The sequence below is a fragment of the Hemitrygon akajei genome, chromosome 11 (assembly GCF_048418815.1).
Source record: "Hemitrygon akajei chromosome 11, sHemAka1.3, whole genome shotgun sequence".
Classification (NCBI taxonomy): domain Eukaryota; kingdom Metazoa; phylum Chordata; class Chondrichthyes; order Myliobatiformes; family Dasyatidae; genus Hemitrygon; species Hemitrygon akajei.
The window spans coordinates 85726627-85742647 of NC_133134.1; the positions used below are offsets into that span (position 1 = coordinate 85726627).

General features: G+C 48.4%; 1 protein-coding gene across 1 annotated transcript; it reads right to left on the bottom strand.

Annotated features, from left to right (window-relative positions):
* Positions 1–891: 891 nt before the first annotated feature.
* vps72b (vacuolar protein sorting 72 homolog b) lies at positions 892–15770 on the bottom strand. The gene is made up of 6 exons (XM_073061291.1): positions 15603–15770; positions 8863–9015; positions 7171–7294; positions 6229–6414; positions 4491–4635; positions 892–1702 (listed from the first exon to the last, which is right to left on the bottom strand). The coding sequence occupies exons 1-6, from the start codon at positions 15717–15719 to the stop codon at positions 1333–1335; spliced, it is 1095 nt and encodes a 364-aa protein (XP_072917392.1). The 5' UTR covers positions 15720–15770; the 3' UTR covers positions 892–1332.
* Positions 15771–16021: the final 251 nt, after the last annotated feature.

The following is a 16021-nucleotide window of genomic DNA, read 5'->3' on the forward strand; positions in this document are numbered from 1 at the left end:
CCGAGGTACAGCATTCACAGGTAGTGTTCTTTTACAAGTTGAGATTTTGTTACACTAACTTGGGGATGACGGTGGTGCTCTTTAAAAAAACATTCATTCAGTAATCCAAGGTTGGTGGACAAGTGTGAGGCAATTACAGTTTTACCCTTCTGAATCCAGTCTGATTTGTAACCCAATAATTTACTTCTCCACTGCCACCCGTACCCCAACTTGGCGTGGCAGGTGGAGTCGCTGCCACACAGCTGTAAGGTTCCAGGTTCGATCCTGATCTCTGCTGCTACGTATGTCTGTGTGTGTACAAATGAGCGCACACACATGCCTAGAGTTTGAAACGGAGTTTACTTTCCCTGCCAGAACATAATGACGTCCAGAGTTGGTGGGTTAATAGGCTGCTGTGTGCAACCCCCTGCCATGTGTGGGTGAGGGGTGGAACGTGGGGAGATTAAATTGAAATCAGCTCAGACGGCGTGGACCCTGTGGGTTCTGTTTCTGTCCTGCATGGAATGGAATGGACAAAAAGGTTAAGAAAAATGGAAGCCTCGACCATTCACAAACCCATGGGCAGTTACAATGGGGGGAGGGTTCCTCTGGGAAATGGGAGACTGTAAACTGGGAGAGCTCTTGGTGTAAGGCAGCCATAGCCCCTTGCTACTCCAGATACACACTGCATCCAGATCCAAGCAGGAAACTGGGAACAGAAGGGTTCCTGGTCTTTGAAAGGTGATTTGAATAACAGGGGAATATCTGTCCCAGGGCTAGACCTTGAACCTCTCTCCTTCACACTGTTCTAGGAGGATTTTGCAAAGTTTCCACCATCATTCACTGCAAACTCAGAAAGTTCCAAAATATCTTCAGCAGTAGAACCTACAAGCTTTTACAAAGAGGAACAACTTGTAATCATTTTGTAGATTTATTATTTAAAAATGACATATTTAGGGGCATAAAGGTAGGCTGTGAATATAAAAAGGATTGTTATTTCTGCCACACACTGCCCCTGGCAGGTGGATGTGACAAACTCAACCAGACACAGAGTGAAGCTCCCTCTACACTGTCCCATCTCGTACTCTTGGGGTCAGTCATAGAGTAGTTGGGAGCCTAGAGTTCTGTGACCTCTACAAGTCCTATTACACACTCCCAGGACTTCAGGCACAGACTGAAGCTCCCTCCATCCAGTCCCATCACACGCTCATGTGTTCAGATAAAGAGTGAAGCTCCCCCTACACCGTCCCAGGAAGTGATGATACATCTTTCTTCGGATCAGAGGGGGAATGGGAGGGGGCCATAAAATACTCCCCTCCCATACCGCCCCCACCCCAACACTCCCCTCTCCCTTCAGGTTGGAGGTGCCGCCTGTTTGATGATGATCCTTTGGCGGTTGCGGCCAGCCTGCTCGGGCTGTGAGCTACCCTGGGAGCTGGGCAGCCCATGCGCCGTGATGTACTTCTTGTAGGCTTCACGAATAATCTTGAAAGCCCGGGTGTTGGCGTACGGGATGTCGGTGATGGGGTCACGGTACAGGGCTGGCTTATGGGTGACGGGGCAGAGCTCGCGGGCCGGAACCCTGGGCGGCTTGGCCTTGGGGAAGGCTCGTTCAAAGGTGGCGTCATCGCTGAACGTGATGAAGTTGCGCAGGCACCTCCCCACGGGGGCCAGCACCGGTGTCTGGGATTGCTCCGATGTCGGCTGTGGGTCATGGTCCAGCCTGCAGAGGGAGAAAGAAAGATAGAGAGATCAGATATGGATGTTCAGGGGCTCAGTCTGTACCATCCCATCACACACTCCCGGGGTCAACACAGAGTGAAACTCCCTCCACACCGTCCCATCACACACTCCCGGGGTCAGACACAGAGTGAAACTCCCTCCACACCGTCCCATCACACACTCTCGGGGTCAGACACAGAGTGAAGCTCCCTCCACACCGTCCCATCACACACTCCCGGGGTCAGACACAGAGTGAAACTCCCTCCACACCGTCCCATCACACACTCCCGGGGTCAGACACAGATTGAAGCTCCCTCCACACCGTCCCATCACACACTCCTGGGGTCAGACACAGATTGAAGCTCCCTCCACACCGTCCCATCACACACTCCCGGGGTCAGACACAGATTGGAAGCTCCCTCCACACCATCCCATCACACACTCCCGGAGTCAGACACAGAGTGAAACTCTCTATACTATCCAATCATACACTCCCGGGATCAGACACAAAGTCTACAGCATGGAAATAGGCCCTTTGCCCCACAATCTTGTGCCAAACTAATGAAATTAGTAATCAGTTGTCCAACTAATCTCTTTTGCCTACACAATTGTCTATATCCTTCCATTCATGTGCCTTAAGAGTTTCTTGAATGCCCCTATGGTATCTGCCTTCACCACCACCCTGGCAACACACTCCAGTCTCCCACCGCTCTATGTAAAAAAAAACTTGTCCAACACACCTCCTTTGAACTTTCTCCCTCTCACCTTATCTGCATTTACAATTTGTTTACAGTTTACAGATCCTGTTTACAGTTACTGTTCTACAGGTTTGCTAAGTATGCCCGCAGAAAAAAAGAATCTCAGGGTTGTATGTGGTGACATATATGTACTTCGATATTGAATTTTACTGTGAACTTTGAAGTGCCTGTCCTCCTCTAGTATTAGATCCTTCAATCCTGGGAAGAGGATACTGACTGTCTATTCTATCACTGCTTCTCATAATCCTACAGACTTCTATCAGGCCTCTCCTCACCCTGACTGCTCTACAGAAAACAACCCAAGTCTGTCCAACCTCTCCTTTTAGCTCATATCCAATCCAGGCAGCATTCTGCTGATCCTCTTCTGCACCCTCTCTAAAGCCTCCACATCCTTCCTGTAATGGTTTGAGCAGAAACAAATGCAAAACTCCAGATGCGGCCTAACCAGAGTTTTATAAAGCTGTAACATAATTTCCCTCGGCTAATGAAGGCAAGCATGCCATACGCCTTCTTTGCCATCATATCAACCCGTGTGGCCACTTTCTGGGAGCTATGAACTTGGACCTCACGATCCCTCTGCTCTCCACACTTGTTAAAGGAATTGCTCTAACAGTGTACTTTACATTCAACACTTCATATTTAGCTGCGTTTAACTCCATTTGCCATTTCTCTGCCTTTATCTGCACCTAATCTACAGTGTATCCCTGCTGTACCTTTTTACAACCTTCTACACTGTCCACACCACCAAATTTTGTATCACCTGAAAACTCACTAACCTACCCATCTACATTTTCATTTATATCGATCACAAACAGCAGATGTGCCAATGTAGATCCCTGCAGAACATCACTAGACATAGACCTCCAGCCAGAATAAGACCCTGTCTGAATGCAAACAGCCTATTCACCAGAGATCCCATGCATATTCTTCTGGATGTCTTCCATGAAGGACCTTTCCAAATGCCTACCAAAATCCATCCTGACATTGTCCAGAGCTCTACAAGGAATTGGTCAGAGTGTGACGGGACGCTTTCCACTTGCCTGTGTGAGTGTGGCTCCAGTAACTCTCTGGAAGCTTAAAAGCAGCCTCCCCTCAATGAACTGTCTACACTTCTCACTGCCTCAGTGTAGCAGCCAACATGATCAAATACCCCTCCAACACTGAACATTCCCTCTTCTTCTCCCTCCCAAAGGGCGGTAAATAAAAAGCCTAAAATGATGTACTACCACCACATTCAAGGACAGCTGCTTCCCCACTGTTAGAACACTACTTAACGGACCCCTTGTATGACAAAATGGATAACTTTAAGTTTCTCACTGTAATCAGTACATGTGACAATAACCCATTGAACATTGTTTTGCATGCCATCTGTACAGAGTACTTCAGCACCTCAATAGACTGAGGTAGTCCAAGGGAACACAGTAACAGAATGCAGAATGAAGTGTCACAGTTACACAGAAAGTGCAGCGCAGGCAGACAATAAGGTGCAAGGGCCAAGACGAGGAAGATTGTGAGGTCAAGAGACAATCTTATTGTGCTGGGGAACCATTCAATGCTCTTATAAAAGCGGGATAGAAGCTGTCCTTGAGCCAGGTGCTACGTGCTTTCACAGAACGCAGCAGGAGGTAGGAGCTGATAGTAGTAGAGTCCAATGAGTCAGACTGTGAGGTCAAAGGTTCTTTGTTACTGTACAAGATAAAAAGCCTGAAAGCATGTACCACAAGGCTGAAGGACAGCTTCTACCTCTAGTACAAGACGATGGACTCTTAACAGCACAATCTAACTTGTTATGGCCCTTGTACCTTAATGCCCGTCTGCACTGCACTTTCTTTGCAACAGTAACACTTATTCTGCATTCTGTTGTTGTTTTCACTTGGGTTATCTCAAAGTACTGATGCAACACAAGGATGGCATTCAAAACAGAGTTTTGCATGTGTGACAATAATAAACCAATCTACCGATCCTGCATTTCATGGAAAGCAGGGGAGCCATCATCCCTTCCCCTCCCTCTCCACATGGCCCCTCACTCACCCTTCTACATCCACGTTTTCCTCCTTTACGTTGATCTCAGTGACCAGCGGCATGGTGACGGAATGGAAACGGATCGTAGGTCCCACGCACCGCCGCTTCTTCAGCACCTGCTTCTTCTTGTCCGCCTCCAGCCGCTCGTAGTTCTCTGCAGGGGTGGGATAAAAGAGTCAAAGGTTAACTTTTGTCAAGTACATCAAAACACACAGAGTCAACGGCCAACAGTGTCCAAAGATTGTGCTGGATGCAAGTGTCATAGTACTTTATGGTCACAGAGAGCAGGAGGAACTGGCACTGTAAAGTGTAACGCTAACCACACCATCGAGTCTGAAAAGTTCTGTGTGGGGAGGGGGAAGAGAGATCAGCGAAAAGACTCTGCACTTGGGAGAGCTCCCAGCACAGTTAAGCATTTAGAGCACGGACACTTGGAGGACCTTCAGTCCCTCTAGACTATCCCATCACTCATAGTTCAAAGTAAGTTTACTATCAAAGTACGTACACTACCACACTCTAACGTATGATTCATTTTTACAGGCATTCACAGGAAAAGGGACATACAATATAACTTTATGAAAAAGCATACATGAACAAAAACTGACAAACAACCAATGTGCAAAAGACAAACTGCAAATAAAAATAGTACTGAGTACGTGAGTTGTAAAGACCTTGAAAGTGAGTCTGTTAGTCGTGGAATCAATTCGAGCTGACGTGAGTGAACTTATCCTCACTGGTTCAGGAGCCTGATCGTAAGGTAACACGGGTGGTGTGGGTGCCTCTGCCTGGATGGATGCTGCTTTGCTTGTTGCAGTGCTCCATGTCAATGGTGGGGAGGGCTTTGCCTGTGATGGACTGGGCTGCGTCCACCACTTTCGGTAGACTATTCTGTTCCCGGGCAGTGGTGTTTCCGTACCAACCCACACTCTCCACTATGCATCTATGGAAGTTTGTTCAAGTCTCTACATGATCGGGGCTGACCCAATACATCAGTGGTCCCCAACTGACTCATATCGCTTCATACCGCCAAATCATATCGTTTCCTCACGGTCCGGTAGCACATGCTTTGCGGCCCAGTGGTTGGGGACCACTGCACTACATTACTTTGCTGTGCTGGAGGCGAAAGTCCACTGATGTTTCTCCTCCTCAGGAGGATAAGGAATTCAGCACGTCCTCACCAATCTTTTTTTTACAGTGCATCACAGAGAACATATTCGGGCCACGAGAGAACTGTGGGCACAACTCAGTACATCACGGAAACCAGCCTTCACTCTGCCTTGAGAAAGCAGCCAGCATAATTAAAGACCCCACCCGCCCTGGAGATTCTCTTTCCCCTCGCTCCGACAGGTGGTGAGCTAGTGTTTGTGGATGCTGCCTTGTGGAGTCAAGCATCTTGACTGTTGTGGGAGATGCACTCACCCATGGAAGTGGAGTGTCCTGACATGCGTCTTGTCTTTGGGCAAGAGACATTGGAAAATTAGGTGAGTCACACCTTTGGGACGGGGGAGGGAAATGGAACACCTGAGGGGGACACTCACACAATCACAGGGAGAAGATGCAAATCACACACACAAAGACAGACCAAACACACATGCAAACAAAGATACACATGTGCGCATGCGCGCACACACACACACAGACTGACACACATGCACACTCAACACTGGAAGTGGGGATCAAATCCACGAGGCAGCAGCTCTAACCATGAGCATGTGCTGAGCCAGCAGCCCTGTGCTTCTGAACCTACCCAGGGAGCGCAGGTTGATCTCTTCGGTGAGCTTGGCCTCCGCCAGCAGCTCCTCCTGGCTGAGCTGGTGGGTCTCTGCGTGCGGCGCCTTGCGAAGGCGGCGGGGCTGCACCTGGCGCTCCTGCACCCGCAGGTACGTCAGCCGGGTGTGCTCTGTGGTCGACTGCCGCACTGACTTACGACCACCTGCAGGGAGAGTGGAAGGAAGGAGTTGAGAGGAATGGACGGTGATGGTCAGTTGTGGCTCCTGACTCGAAAACTCAGAACCCCATCCTGTCACTGCTCCTACTGATTTCTGACACAGCAAGATAACACCCCAACCTCCCCCGACCAGATACCTCCTCTGACAGCAGTACACCCATTCCAGGTTAAGTCCTGACCTCCAGTGGGGTCTGTGTGTGTGTGTGCATGCATGTGGGTTTCCCTCAGGTGCTCCAGCTTCGACGCCCCCCCCCTCCCCAGTGATGCGTTGGGTTGGAGGATTAATTGCCCTCAGTAACTTGTAACAGCCCCCCCCCCCCCCCTTGGTATGTTGAAGAGGGGTAGAATCTGGGGGGACTTGACAGGAAAATGCTGGAGAATGAAATGTGATGGACGTAAATGGGTGGTTGGTGGTTAGTAAGACCCACTTGGCTTAAGAGACCAGTCCCAGACGTCTTTATAAAGAATAAAGGGAATGTTCATCAGACTGGATCCTAAGAGCACACCAAAGGCAGAGGTTGTACTTCTCAGCCACTCAGCTGATTAACCCATCTACCCCACGTAGTGAGAATGTGGGAGGGAACTGAGCACCACACCGTCACACAGAGAATATGTAGATTACATACAAGCACAGAGCACCAATAGTCTGGATTACCACAGTCTGCCGCTGTCGGCCCTGTGCATACCTGAGTCCACCTGCTTTTGTTAGTGAGTGAACAACATGTGGCGATGGACACTTACATTCTCCAAATTCGTCTGGGAGATCGGTGGCATCCCCCTTCTCAGGATATGCTTTCTCTGACGTGCCAGGGGTGCCCGAGGACTTCCTGGGCTTGGCTTTTGGCCGACTCGACTTCACTGGCTCCTGCAGAATGACAACAGGCATTAACTCTGGCGTGGGGGGAGGAACACAGAGAGATCCAGCACAGAAACAGGACCTTCAGCCCACCCAGTGTCTTGTCCACGCGAGGCTGAACCAGCGTTTAATTATTTGTCCCTAGTTGCTCTGAGGAGGTATCGCTGAGCTGCCTTCTACAACCGCTGCAGTCCTTGAGGTGTGAGGAAGCTGTTAGGGAAGCACTTCTAACATTTTGACCGAGCGACGGTGAAGGAACGGCAATATATTTCCAAAAGGGATGATGTGTGCTCCGAGGGCAACTTCCAGAGGTACTGTTCCCTGTGGTTTTGTGGCTCTTGTCCTTCTATCTGGTAGAGGTTGTGGATTTGGAAGATTTATATCTTAGGAGCTTTGCTACATCGCTGCAGTGCATCCTGTACAGATTGCTGCTACCGTGCGTCAGTAACAAAGTGAGTGAGTGGTTGTGGATGAGGTGCCACAACTGATTGGGCGGCTTTGTCTCAGGTTGTGCCGTGCTTCCCGAGAGTTGTTGGAGCTGTACTTACCCAGGGAAGTGGAGAGTGTCCATTCACACTCCTGACCTGTGCTTTGTAGACGTTGAACAGGTAATGTGGTGGATGTTGAGTACATAGATTAACTCCACCCAGGGAATTGGACAGTGTCCCGTCACACACTCCTGACGTGTGTCTTGTAGACAGGGGAGAGGTAATGTGGCAAATGTTGAGTGCATGGATTAACTCCACCCAGGGGGAGTGAAGAGTTGAGCCTTGTAGACAGGTGATCAAGTTTTGGGGAGTTTTGAGGTAATTCCTTCTATCAGCTCTTGTAGCCAAATTGCATGTCAAGGGCTACTCCAGTTCAGTTTCCGGTCAAAGGTAGTCACATAAATAGTGATGGTGGAGGATTCAGTGATGGAAATACCATTGAATGTGCAACATCAGAATGCAGACTAGTGTTCCAGTTACAGAGAAAATGAGGGCAGGTCATCAGTAAGGTACAAGGCCATAATGAGGTCATACTGGGGAACCACTCTCCGGCTTTTCACAGTGGGGTTTGTGCTTCTAGGCTTTTGTACCTTCTACCCAGTGGGAGGAGGGAGAAGAGAAAATGTCTTTGATCATACTAGCTGCTTTACTGAAGCAGTGAGAAGTGCGGATGGAGCCCATCAGAGGAAGCTGGTTGCAATGTGAAAGCAAAAGAGAGAATCAGCGATTGCTTTGAGAAAGTGAACGACTGCCATTGAGGGTCGCAAGGATGATAAAGACCTGTGGAAGGGTGTCCACAGAGAGTGTCCCGTCACACTCCTGACCTGTGCCTTGTAGATGGGGAGAGGTAATGTGGCAAATGCATGGACTAACTCCCCCCCAGGGGAGCAAAGAGTTGAGCCCCGTAGAAGGTGAACAGGTTCTGTGTCAGTGTCTGAATAGAACTAGACTATGGCAGGGTGAGGAATGGGATGCCAACTCCCATCATCTGATCCGCAATCTGTCCTGCAGTCAAGGAGCTGGCAGTCAGATATACAAGAGGATGGAGAAGAGCCCACCGGAGAGTTTCTGCACCCACCCACACCTCACCTTGTAGACTTTGGTGATGACACGGCGTTTCCTGCGCGGCTCATCGTCCTCCTGGTCGCTGGCTGGCTCATCGCCCTCATCAATGTCGAAGTCCGAGTCCACCTCGTCCTCGCTCTCTGACTGGTCCGTATTGTACTCGTCATCTCCGGACTCCTGCCGAGGGAGGAGAGGTAGAAGGGGAGGGTAACAGGGAGGGAAGAGGGAAAGGGGAGGAAGAAGGTGGAGGAAGGGAGAAGGGAAGGATGAGGAGGAAGCAAAAAGAGGGAGGAAGAAAGGGAAGACAGAGGGGTAGGGTAGAGGGATGGTGGGAGGAGAGAGGGAGGGTGGTGTGAGAGGAGGTGGAGGCAGAGTGAGGGAAGAAGGGAGAGGGGGAGAGGGGCGTGGGGGGAGGGAGAGCGAGAGGAGAGGGACGGTGTGAGGGGAGGGGGAGAAGGATGCAGGGGAGGAGGGGGCAGGGGGGATGGGGAAGGGGAAATGTAGGGGAGGGGGAGAGGGGGTGGAGAGGAGAAGGGGAGTGGGTATGAGGGGGAGTGGGAATGTAGAGAGAGGTAGTAGAGAATGAGAGTGGGAGAAAGTGAAAAGGATGAAGGAGGATGGTAGAATGGAAAGTGAGGGAGGAGAGGGAGGGAAAAAGAGAAAGGACAGAGGGAAATGGGTAGGAGGTAACAAAGGGGGAGGGAGGGAAAGAGGGAGGAGATATGGAGAGAAAGATATATGAGGAAAAGTTTGAAGGGGAGGGGAGAGCAGTGAGGGAGGCAAAAGAGAGAGAGTGGGGTGGAGAGTGTCATCAGCGACAGCCAACACCATAGCCTGCCTGTTGCCCAGCAAAATTCTCCCCAGTCCCCAACAGCCCTTCCCTGCCAGTAAACACAGTAGCCCAATATACACAGCAAGTTGAAGTTCAGTTTATTGTTATTCAGTCGTATACACATATACCATCAAATGAAACAATGTTCCTCTGGACCAAGGTGCACAACAAAATACACTGAACTCACACACACGACATATGAAGTAATATTACCACAAATAAATTAACAAGTAATAAGGTGCATTTACATCACAAGTTAAAAAGTAAACAGGCTAACACTACTGGCACTTCATACGTGATGAGACCTGGATGGTGTCAAGGAGTTCAGTTGTCTTACAGCCTGGGAGAAAATCTGTTTCCCATCCTAACAGCCCTTGTCTAATACTGCAGTACCTCCAGCCTGACAGTAAGGGTCAAAGAGATTGTTGGACAGATGGGAGGGCTGATTTACAATGCGAAGGGCCCTGCATACCCAGAGCTCCTGATAAATATCTCCAATTCTTTGAAGGGATTTGCGAACAAATTCTATGAACTACATTTTTAATCATAGTAAACACTGGGTGCGGAGTGGGGTGTAGTTTGTGAGGAGGGATCGCCCTGCCACAGGAGAAGCAATGAGGAGGGAGAGCTGCATGGCGGGAGGGGCAGTGAAACCAGGTGAGGGAAAAGCTGGGAAGGTTGATGTGAGAAGCTGACTAAGGAGGAATTTGATAGGAGAGGAAAGTAAACCATGGAAGAAAGGAATGAAGGAGGTGGAGAACTAGAGGGAGGGGGTGCACCTGGCCTCACCTATCACCTGCCAACTTGTACTCTGCTCCTGCCCCTTCTTATTCTGGTGTTTGCCCCTCGCTTTTCAGTCCCGACGAAGGGTCTCAGCCCAGAATGTCAACTGCTTATTCCCCTACCTCGATGCTCTGTGACCCTCCAGTGTTTTGTGTGTGTACTTCAAGATTTCCATCATCTGCAAAACCTCTTGTGTCACTGCCTGGCAGGACATCCCCCGGCTCTGGACACCCCAGGCAGTAAAATCCTCTCCACATACAGTGGTGATATAAAAGCTTGTGAAACCTGTAGAATTTTCTCGATTTCTGTGTAGGTATGACCTAAAATGTGATCAGATCTTCACCTGTCCTAAAACTAGATAAAGAGAACCCAATTAAATAAATAACACAAAAACATTATACTTGTTCATTTATTCAATGTGAAAAACGATCCAATATTACATGTATTTGTTGAAAAAAGTATGTGAACCTCTGGAGTAAAGCTTTCTACAAAAGCTATTTGGAGTCTGGTGTTCCAATCAATGTGATGAGATTGGAGGTGTGGGTTGTAGAGGTGCCCTGCCCTATAAAAAAGACACACAAAGTCAGGTTATTGACATAACCTGCTCTTCTCAAAGAAAGATCTGTTTATTTGCACCATGTCTTGATCAAAACAACTTTCAGAAGACCTTGGAAGAATTGTAGAGATGCATGAAGCTGGAAAAGGATATAAAAGCTGTTCTTAAGACCTGAGTGTTCATCAGTCCACAGCGAGAAAAAATCTCTACAAATGGAGGGAACTCAATACCGTTGCTACCCTCCCTAGGAGTGAGCATTCTGCAAAGATCACACCAAGAGCACAATGTGCAATGCTGAAGGAGGTGAAAAAGAACCCAATGGTAACAGCAAAAGACCTGCAGAGATCTCCAGAACTTGCTAAAGTCTCTGTTCATGTGTCCACTATAAGAAAAACACTGAACAAGAATGGTGTTTGTGGAAGGACACCATGCAGAAAACCACTGCTCTCCAAAAAAAACCATTGCTGCACGTCTCACGTTTGCAAAAGACCACCTGGACGTTCCACAATGCTTCTGGGACAATGTTCTGTGGACAGATGAGACAAAAGTTGAACTTTTTGGCAGAAATGCATACTGCTATGTTTGGAGGGAAAAACGGCAGTGCACACCAACACCAAAACCCCACCCCAACTGTGAAGCACGGTGGAACATCATGGTTTGGGGCCTGGACAGCTTGCAATCATTGAGGGAACGATGAATTCAAAATTGTATCGGGACATTTTACAGGAGAATGTCAAGGTAGCAGTCCGTCACCTGAAGCCTAATAGAAGTTGGATAATGCAAGAAGACAATGATCTGAAAGACAAGAGTAAGTCAACAGAATGGATTAAAAAGAAGAAAATTCATGTTTTGGAATGGCTGAGTCAAAGTGCTGACCCTAATCCTACAGAAATGTTGTGGACGGACCTGAAGCAAGCAGTTCATGCAAGGAAGCCCACCAACATCCCAGAGTTGAAGCAGTTTTGTAAGGAGGAATGGCCTAAAGTTCCTCCAAGCCGATGTGCAGGACTGATCAACAGTCACTGGAAACACTTGGTTGAAGTTATTGCTGTCCAAGGGTGTTGCACCAGTTACTGAAAACAAAGGTTCACATACTTTTTCCAACAAATAAATAAATGAAGTAAAATGTTTTTGTGTTATTTATTTAATTGGGTTCTCTTCATCTAGTTTTAGGACAGGTGAAGATCTGATCATATTTTAGGTCATATTCATTCAGAAATGGAGAAAATTCTACAGGGTTCACAGACTTTCTAGCACCACTGTATACCCTGGCAAGCCACATACAAACACTCTGAAATGCTAACTTCCAGATGCAGCCCAACTTGCCTTTACCAGGTACTGGCAGGAGTTAAGAGCCTGAGTTACAGGAAGAGGTTTGGCATGCTGGGAATTTAATCACTGAAACATAGGAGACTGCTGAGGCCCCTCCATTAGTTGGGGTCAACCATGGACGTTGTGTCCCAGCTGTCTAGGTGATATAGAAGCCAGGGTAGTATGACACTGAAAGCAAGCTGTTGCCCTTGTAGCAGGCTCCCTCTCTCCACACTCCCCCTCTGAACCCAGAGGAACTGCAGAGACCAATACAGTTTGACACCAGCAGCATTGCAGGAGTTGCTAGTCAGCATTGAACTCAACGTCCAACTGCCTTAGGGACTCCAGCTCTGGATTTTTCCCCTCGGGGTTTACTCCCAAAGCCTTCCCCATGAGTAGGTACGGTGCAAGGCAGTGAGGTTTGAGATCGGAGTCTTCCTTCTCCTAGACAAGCTGCCAATAACGGTTGACAAGCCTTGTCTGCACAATGCAACTGGTTTTAAAGTGCCAGTAACCTGCCTTTACTCCTCCTCCTGTTGGTACAAACGGTTATGCCCAGCTTAGTACTGGCTACACATGAAGGTCAGGAGCTGGACTTGGTTGTCAGAGGATACATGAGGCACATGCCATTGGGAACATTTAAAAGTAGTGGGAGATTATCTCCATTACCACCCCCGGCTATGACAACCTTACGGAACTGTAAAAGACTGAGGGGTGATGTTACAGAGGAGTGTAGAATAATGAGGGGAATAGACGGTGAATGCAGTCAATTTTCCCTGGCTTGGGAGACTAGACTCTAGGGACCCTGGGAAAAAGAAGAGGGTACAAGTTTAAGGTGAGAGAGGAGAGGTTTAAAGGGGGCCTAGGGACAATTTCTTCTACACAAAGGGTTGTGGAAATATGGAATGAGCTGCCAGTGGAAGTACTTGAGGCAGATACAATTACAAGGTGTAAAAAAAAAGTTGGACAGGTACACGGATAGGAAAGAGGGATATGGACAAGTACACAGGTAAGAAAGGTTTAGAGGGATACAGACAGGTACACCGATAGGAAACGTTTAGAGGGATACAGACAGGGACAGGGATAAGAAAGGTTTAGAGGGATACGGACAGGTACACGGATAGGAAAGGTTTAGAGGGATACGGACAGGTACACGGATAGGAAAGGTTTAGAGGGATACTGACAGGGATAGGAAAGGTTTAGAGGGATACGGACAGGGACAGGGATAGGAAAGGTTTAGAGGGATACGGACAGGGACAGGGATAGGAAAGGTTTAGAGGGATACGGACAGGTACACGGATAGGAAAGGTTTAGAGGGATACGGACAGGTACACGGATAGGAAAGGTTTAGAGGGATACGGACAGGGACAGGGATAGGAAAGGTTTAGAGGGATACGGACAGGTACATGGATAGGAAAGGTTTAGAGGGATACGGACAGGGACAGGGATAGGAAAGGTTTAGAGGGATACGGACAGGTACATGGATAGGAAAGGTTTAGAGGGATACGGACAGGTACACGGATAGGAAAGGTTTAGAGGGATACGGACGGGTACACGGATAGGAAAGGTTTAGAGGGATATGGACAGGTACACTGATTAGGAAAGTTTAGAGTGGTATGTACGAAATGCAGGCAAATGGATTGGCATAGACAGGCAACTTGGATGGTATGGATGGGTTGGCCTGAAGACCTGGAATAAGTGGTGGACAGTTGTGAGAAGAAGAACCCAAGTCTGAAAGTGGAGAAGACCAGGAAATAATTGTTGACATTAGGAAGGTGCAAATGAATCATCCCCCTCTGCGAACACCTGACTCCTCCAAAGAGAAAGTTAAGTGCACCAAGTTCCTGGGAGTTCACATCACAGATGACCTCATTTGGTCCCTCAACATCACCTCCCTGAACAAGAAGCCGCAGCAACACGATTGAGACTGAGGCAAGCGAGGCTCTCCCACCCCACTCATAACTGCATTGTACTGGAACACCATTGGGAGCGTCCTGACCAGCTGCATCTCAGCTCCATCTGGTATGGGAACAGCAGAGCATCAGACCAGAAGTCCCTACAAAGAACTGTGAGAACAACTGAGAGGATCATAGTGGTCTCCCTACCATCCAGCAGGGGCATTGATCAGGAGTGCTGTGTACGCAGGCCCCTTCGAACTAACACGGATCCCACCTATCCTGCCAGCTCGCTACCATCAAGCGGGAAACTACGATGTATAAAAACAACAACGGTCAGCACAGAAACAGTTCCTTCCCCCAGTTCATTAGGCATCTGAACTCCCAGCTGTGTCACATGCAAAGTATCACCAGCTAATCTGTTCCATAGTTTACAATATTTAATTTATGCACCTTAGTTTGTTATTTATACATAATTTATCTGTAGAGTTTATCCTAAGTGTGCTACTGTGCTTTACACCCTGGTCCGGACAAAACATTGTCTCATTTGACGGTATACATGTACATAGTCAAGTCAAGCCAAGTCAAGTCACTTTTTATTGTTATTTCGACCATAACTGATTGGTACAGTACAGAGTAAAAACGAGACAATGTTTTTCAGGACCATGGTGTTACATGACACAGTACAAAAACTAGACTGAACTACGTAAAAAATAACACAGAAAAAAACTACACTAGACTACAGACCTACCCAGGACACATAAAGTGCACAAAACTGTACAGGCATTACAATAAATACAATATAGTTAAATTACAATAAACTTAACTTGACTTGCTGTTTCAGTGAGATGTTTGTGGCCCTGCATAAACTTTGAACGTTCCAATTAGATCAACGTCTAACCTCTAAACTCCAACATCTCCACACAACTAATAGGACCCAGAAGCATTCTGGTAAATCGCTTCTGCAACTCTATGGGTTGCTCTCTGGGCGTAGTGCGATTCTGCCGTGCGCGGGGGGGTGAGGACGGGTGCATTTCAATTCCCACAACGCAGTGGGAGTATGCAAACCCTCCTTCCTTCCATTCTCTCCACTCCATCTCCGAGGGAGTTGCAAACCCTTCGGGTTACCTTTCAAAGAAACCCGGGACGCTCGTATGATTGACAGCACACTTCATACACTGCAGAGGGACTGCCTCGTGACTGACGGCGGTGGCGTCCAATAGGACACGAGGGTTTCCCCTACGAGAGGTAGCAATCCAGCCAATCGGAGGGCGAAGAAGCACAGTTGGTCCCGCCCTCCCTTCAGCCGCCATACCCGCCATTAGGCCGTCCGGCCGACCGCCTTGGCCCGGGAGCGGGGGCCACTGCCCCTACCGCCGTTGCCTACCTCGTGGAAGCCGCCGTAAGTCGTCTTGTAGAAGTCGTCCTCTTCCTCTGCCTCCAGCAGCCGCGACATACGGTTGCCGGCATTTTTGCGCGACGGCCTGTTCTCCGCCAGGCTCATCCTCCCCGCTCGATGCGTTCGACCCTCCTTGACAACGGCCAGGCGCGATCCGTCGAGTGACGAGCGGACTCCGATCGAACCGACAATCGAGAGCCGAGAGCATCGATGGCATTCACTGTCACGTGCACAAGTATTCGCGGGTGCAGAATCAGATGCATTACATTCATAAATATCGAAACAGGATCACTGACATAGGCCCTGAAATGTGTTGATTTTAGGCAGCAGTACATTGCAACACATTATAAAAATCTACAAATTACAATATGAAATACATTTTAAAAAATGAATAAGTAGCGCAAGAG

Excerpts from the sequence above, each read along its gene's own strand:
- vps72b (XM_073061291.1), bottom strand. The coding sequence starts at position 15,719 with ATGAGCCTGGCGGAGAACAGGCCGTCGCGCAAAAATGCCGGCAACCGT. Across the intron at positions 7,295-8,862 it reads TCATCACCAAAGTCTACAAG|GAGCCAGTGAAGTCGAGTCG; the intron begins GTGAGGTGTGGG and ends GTCATTCTGCAG. Across the intron at positions 4,636-6,228 it reads GATCAACCTGCGCTCCCTGG|AGAACTACGAGCGGCTGGAG; the intron begins GTAGGTTCAGAA and ends CCACCCCTGCAG.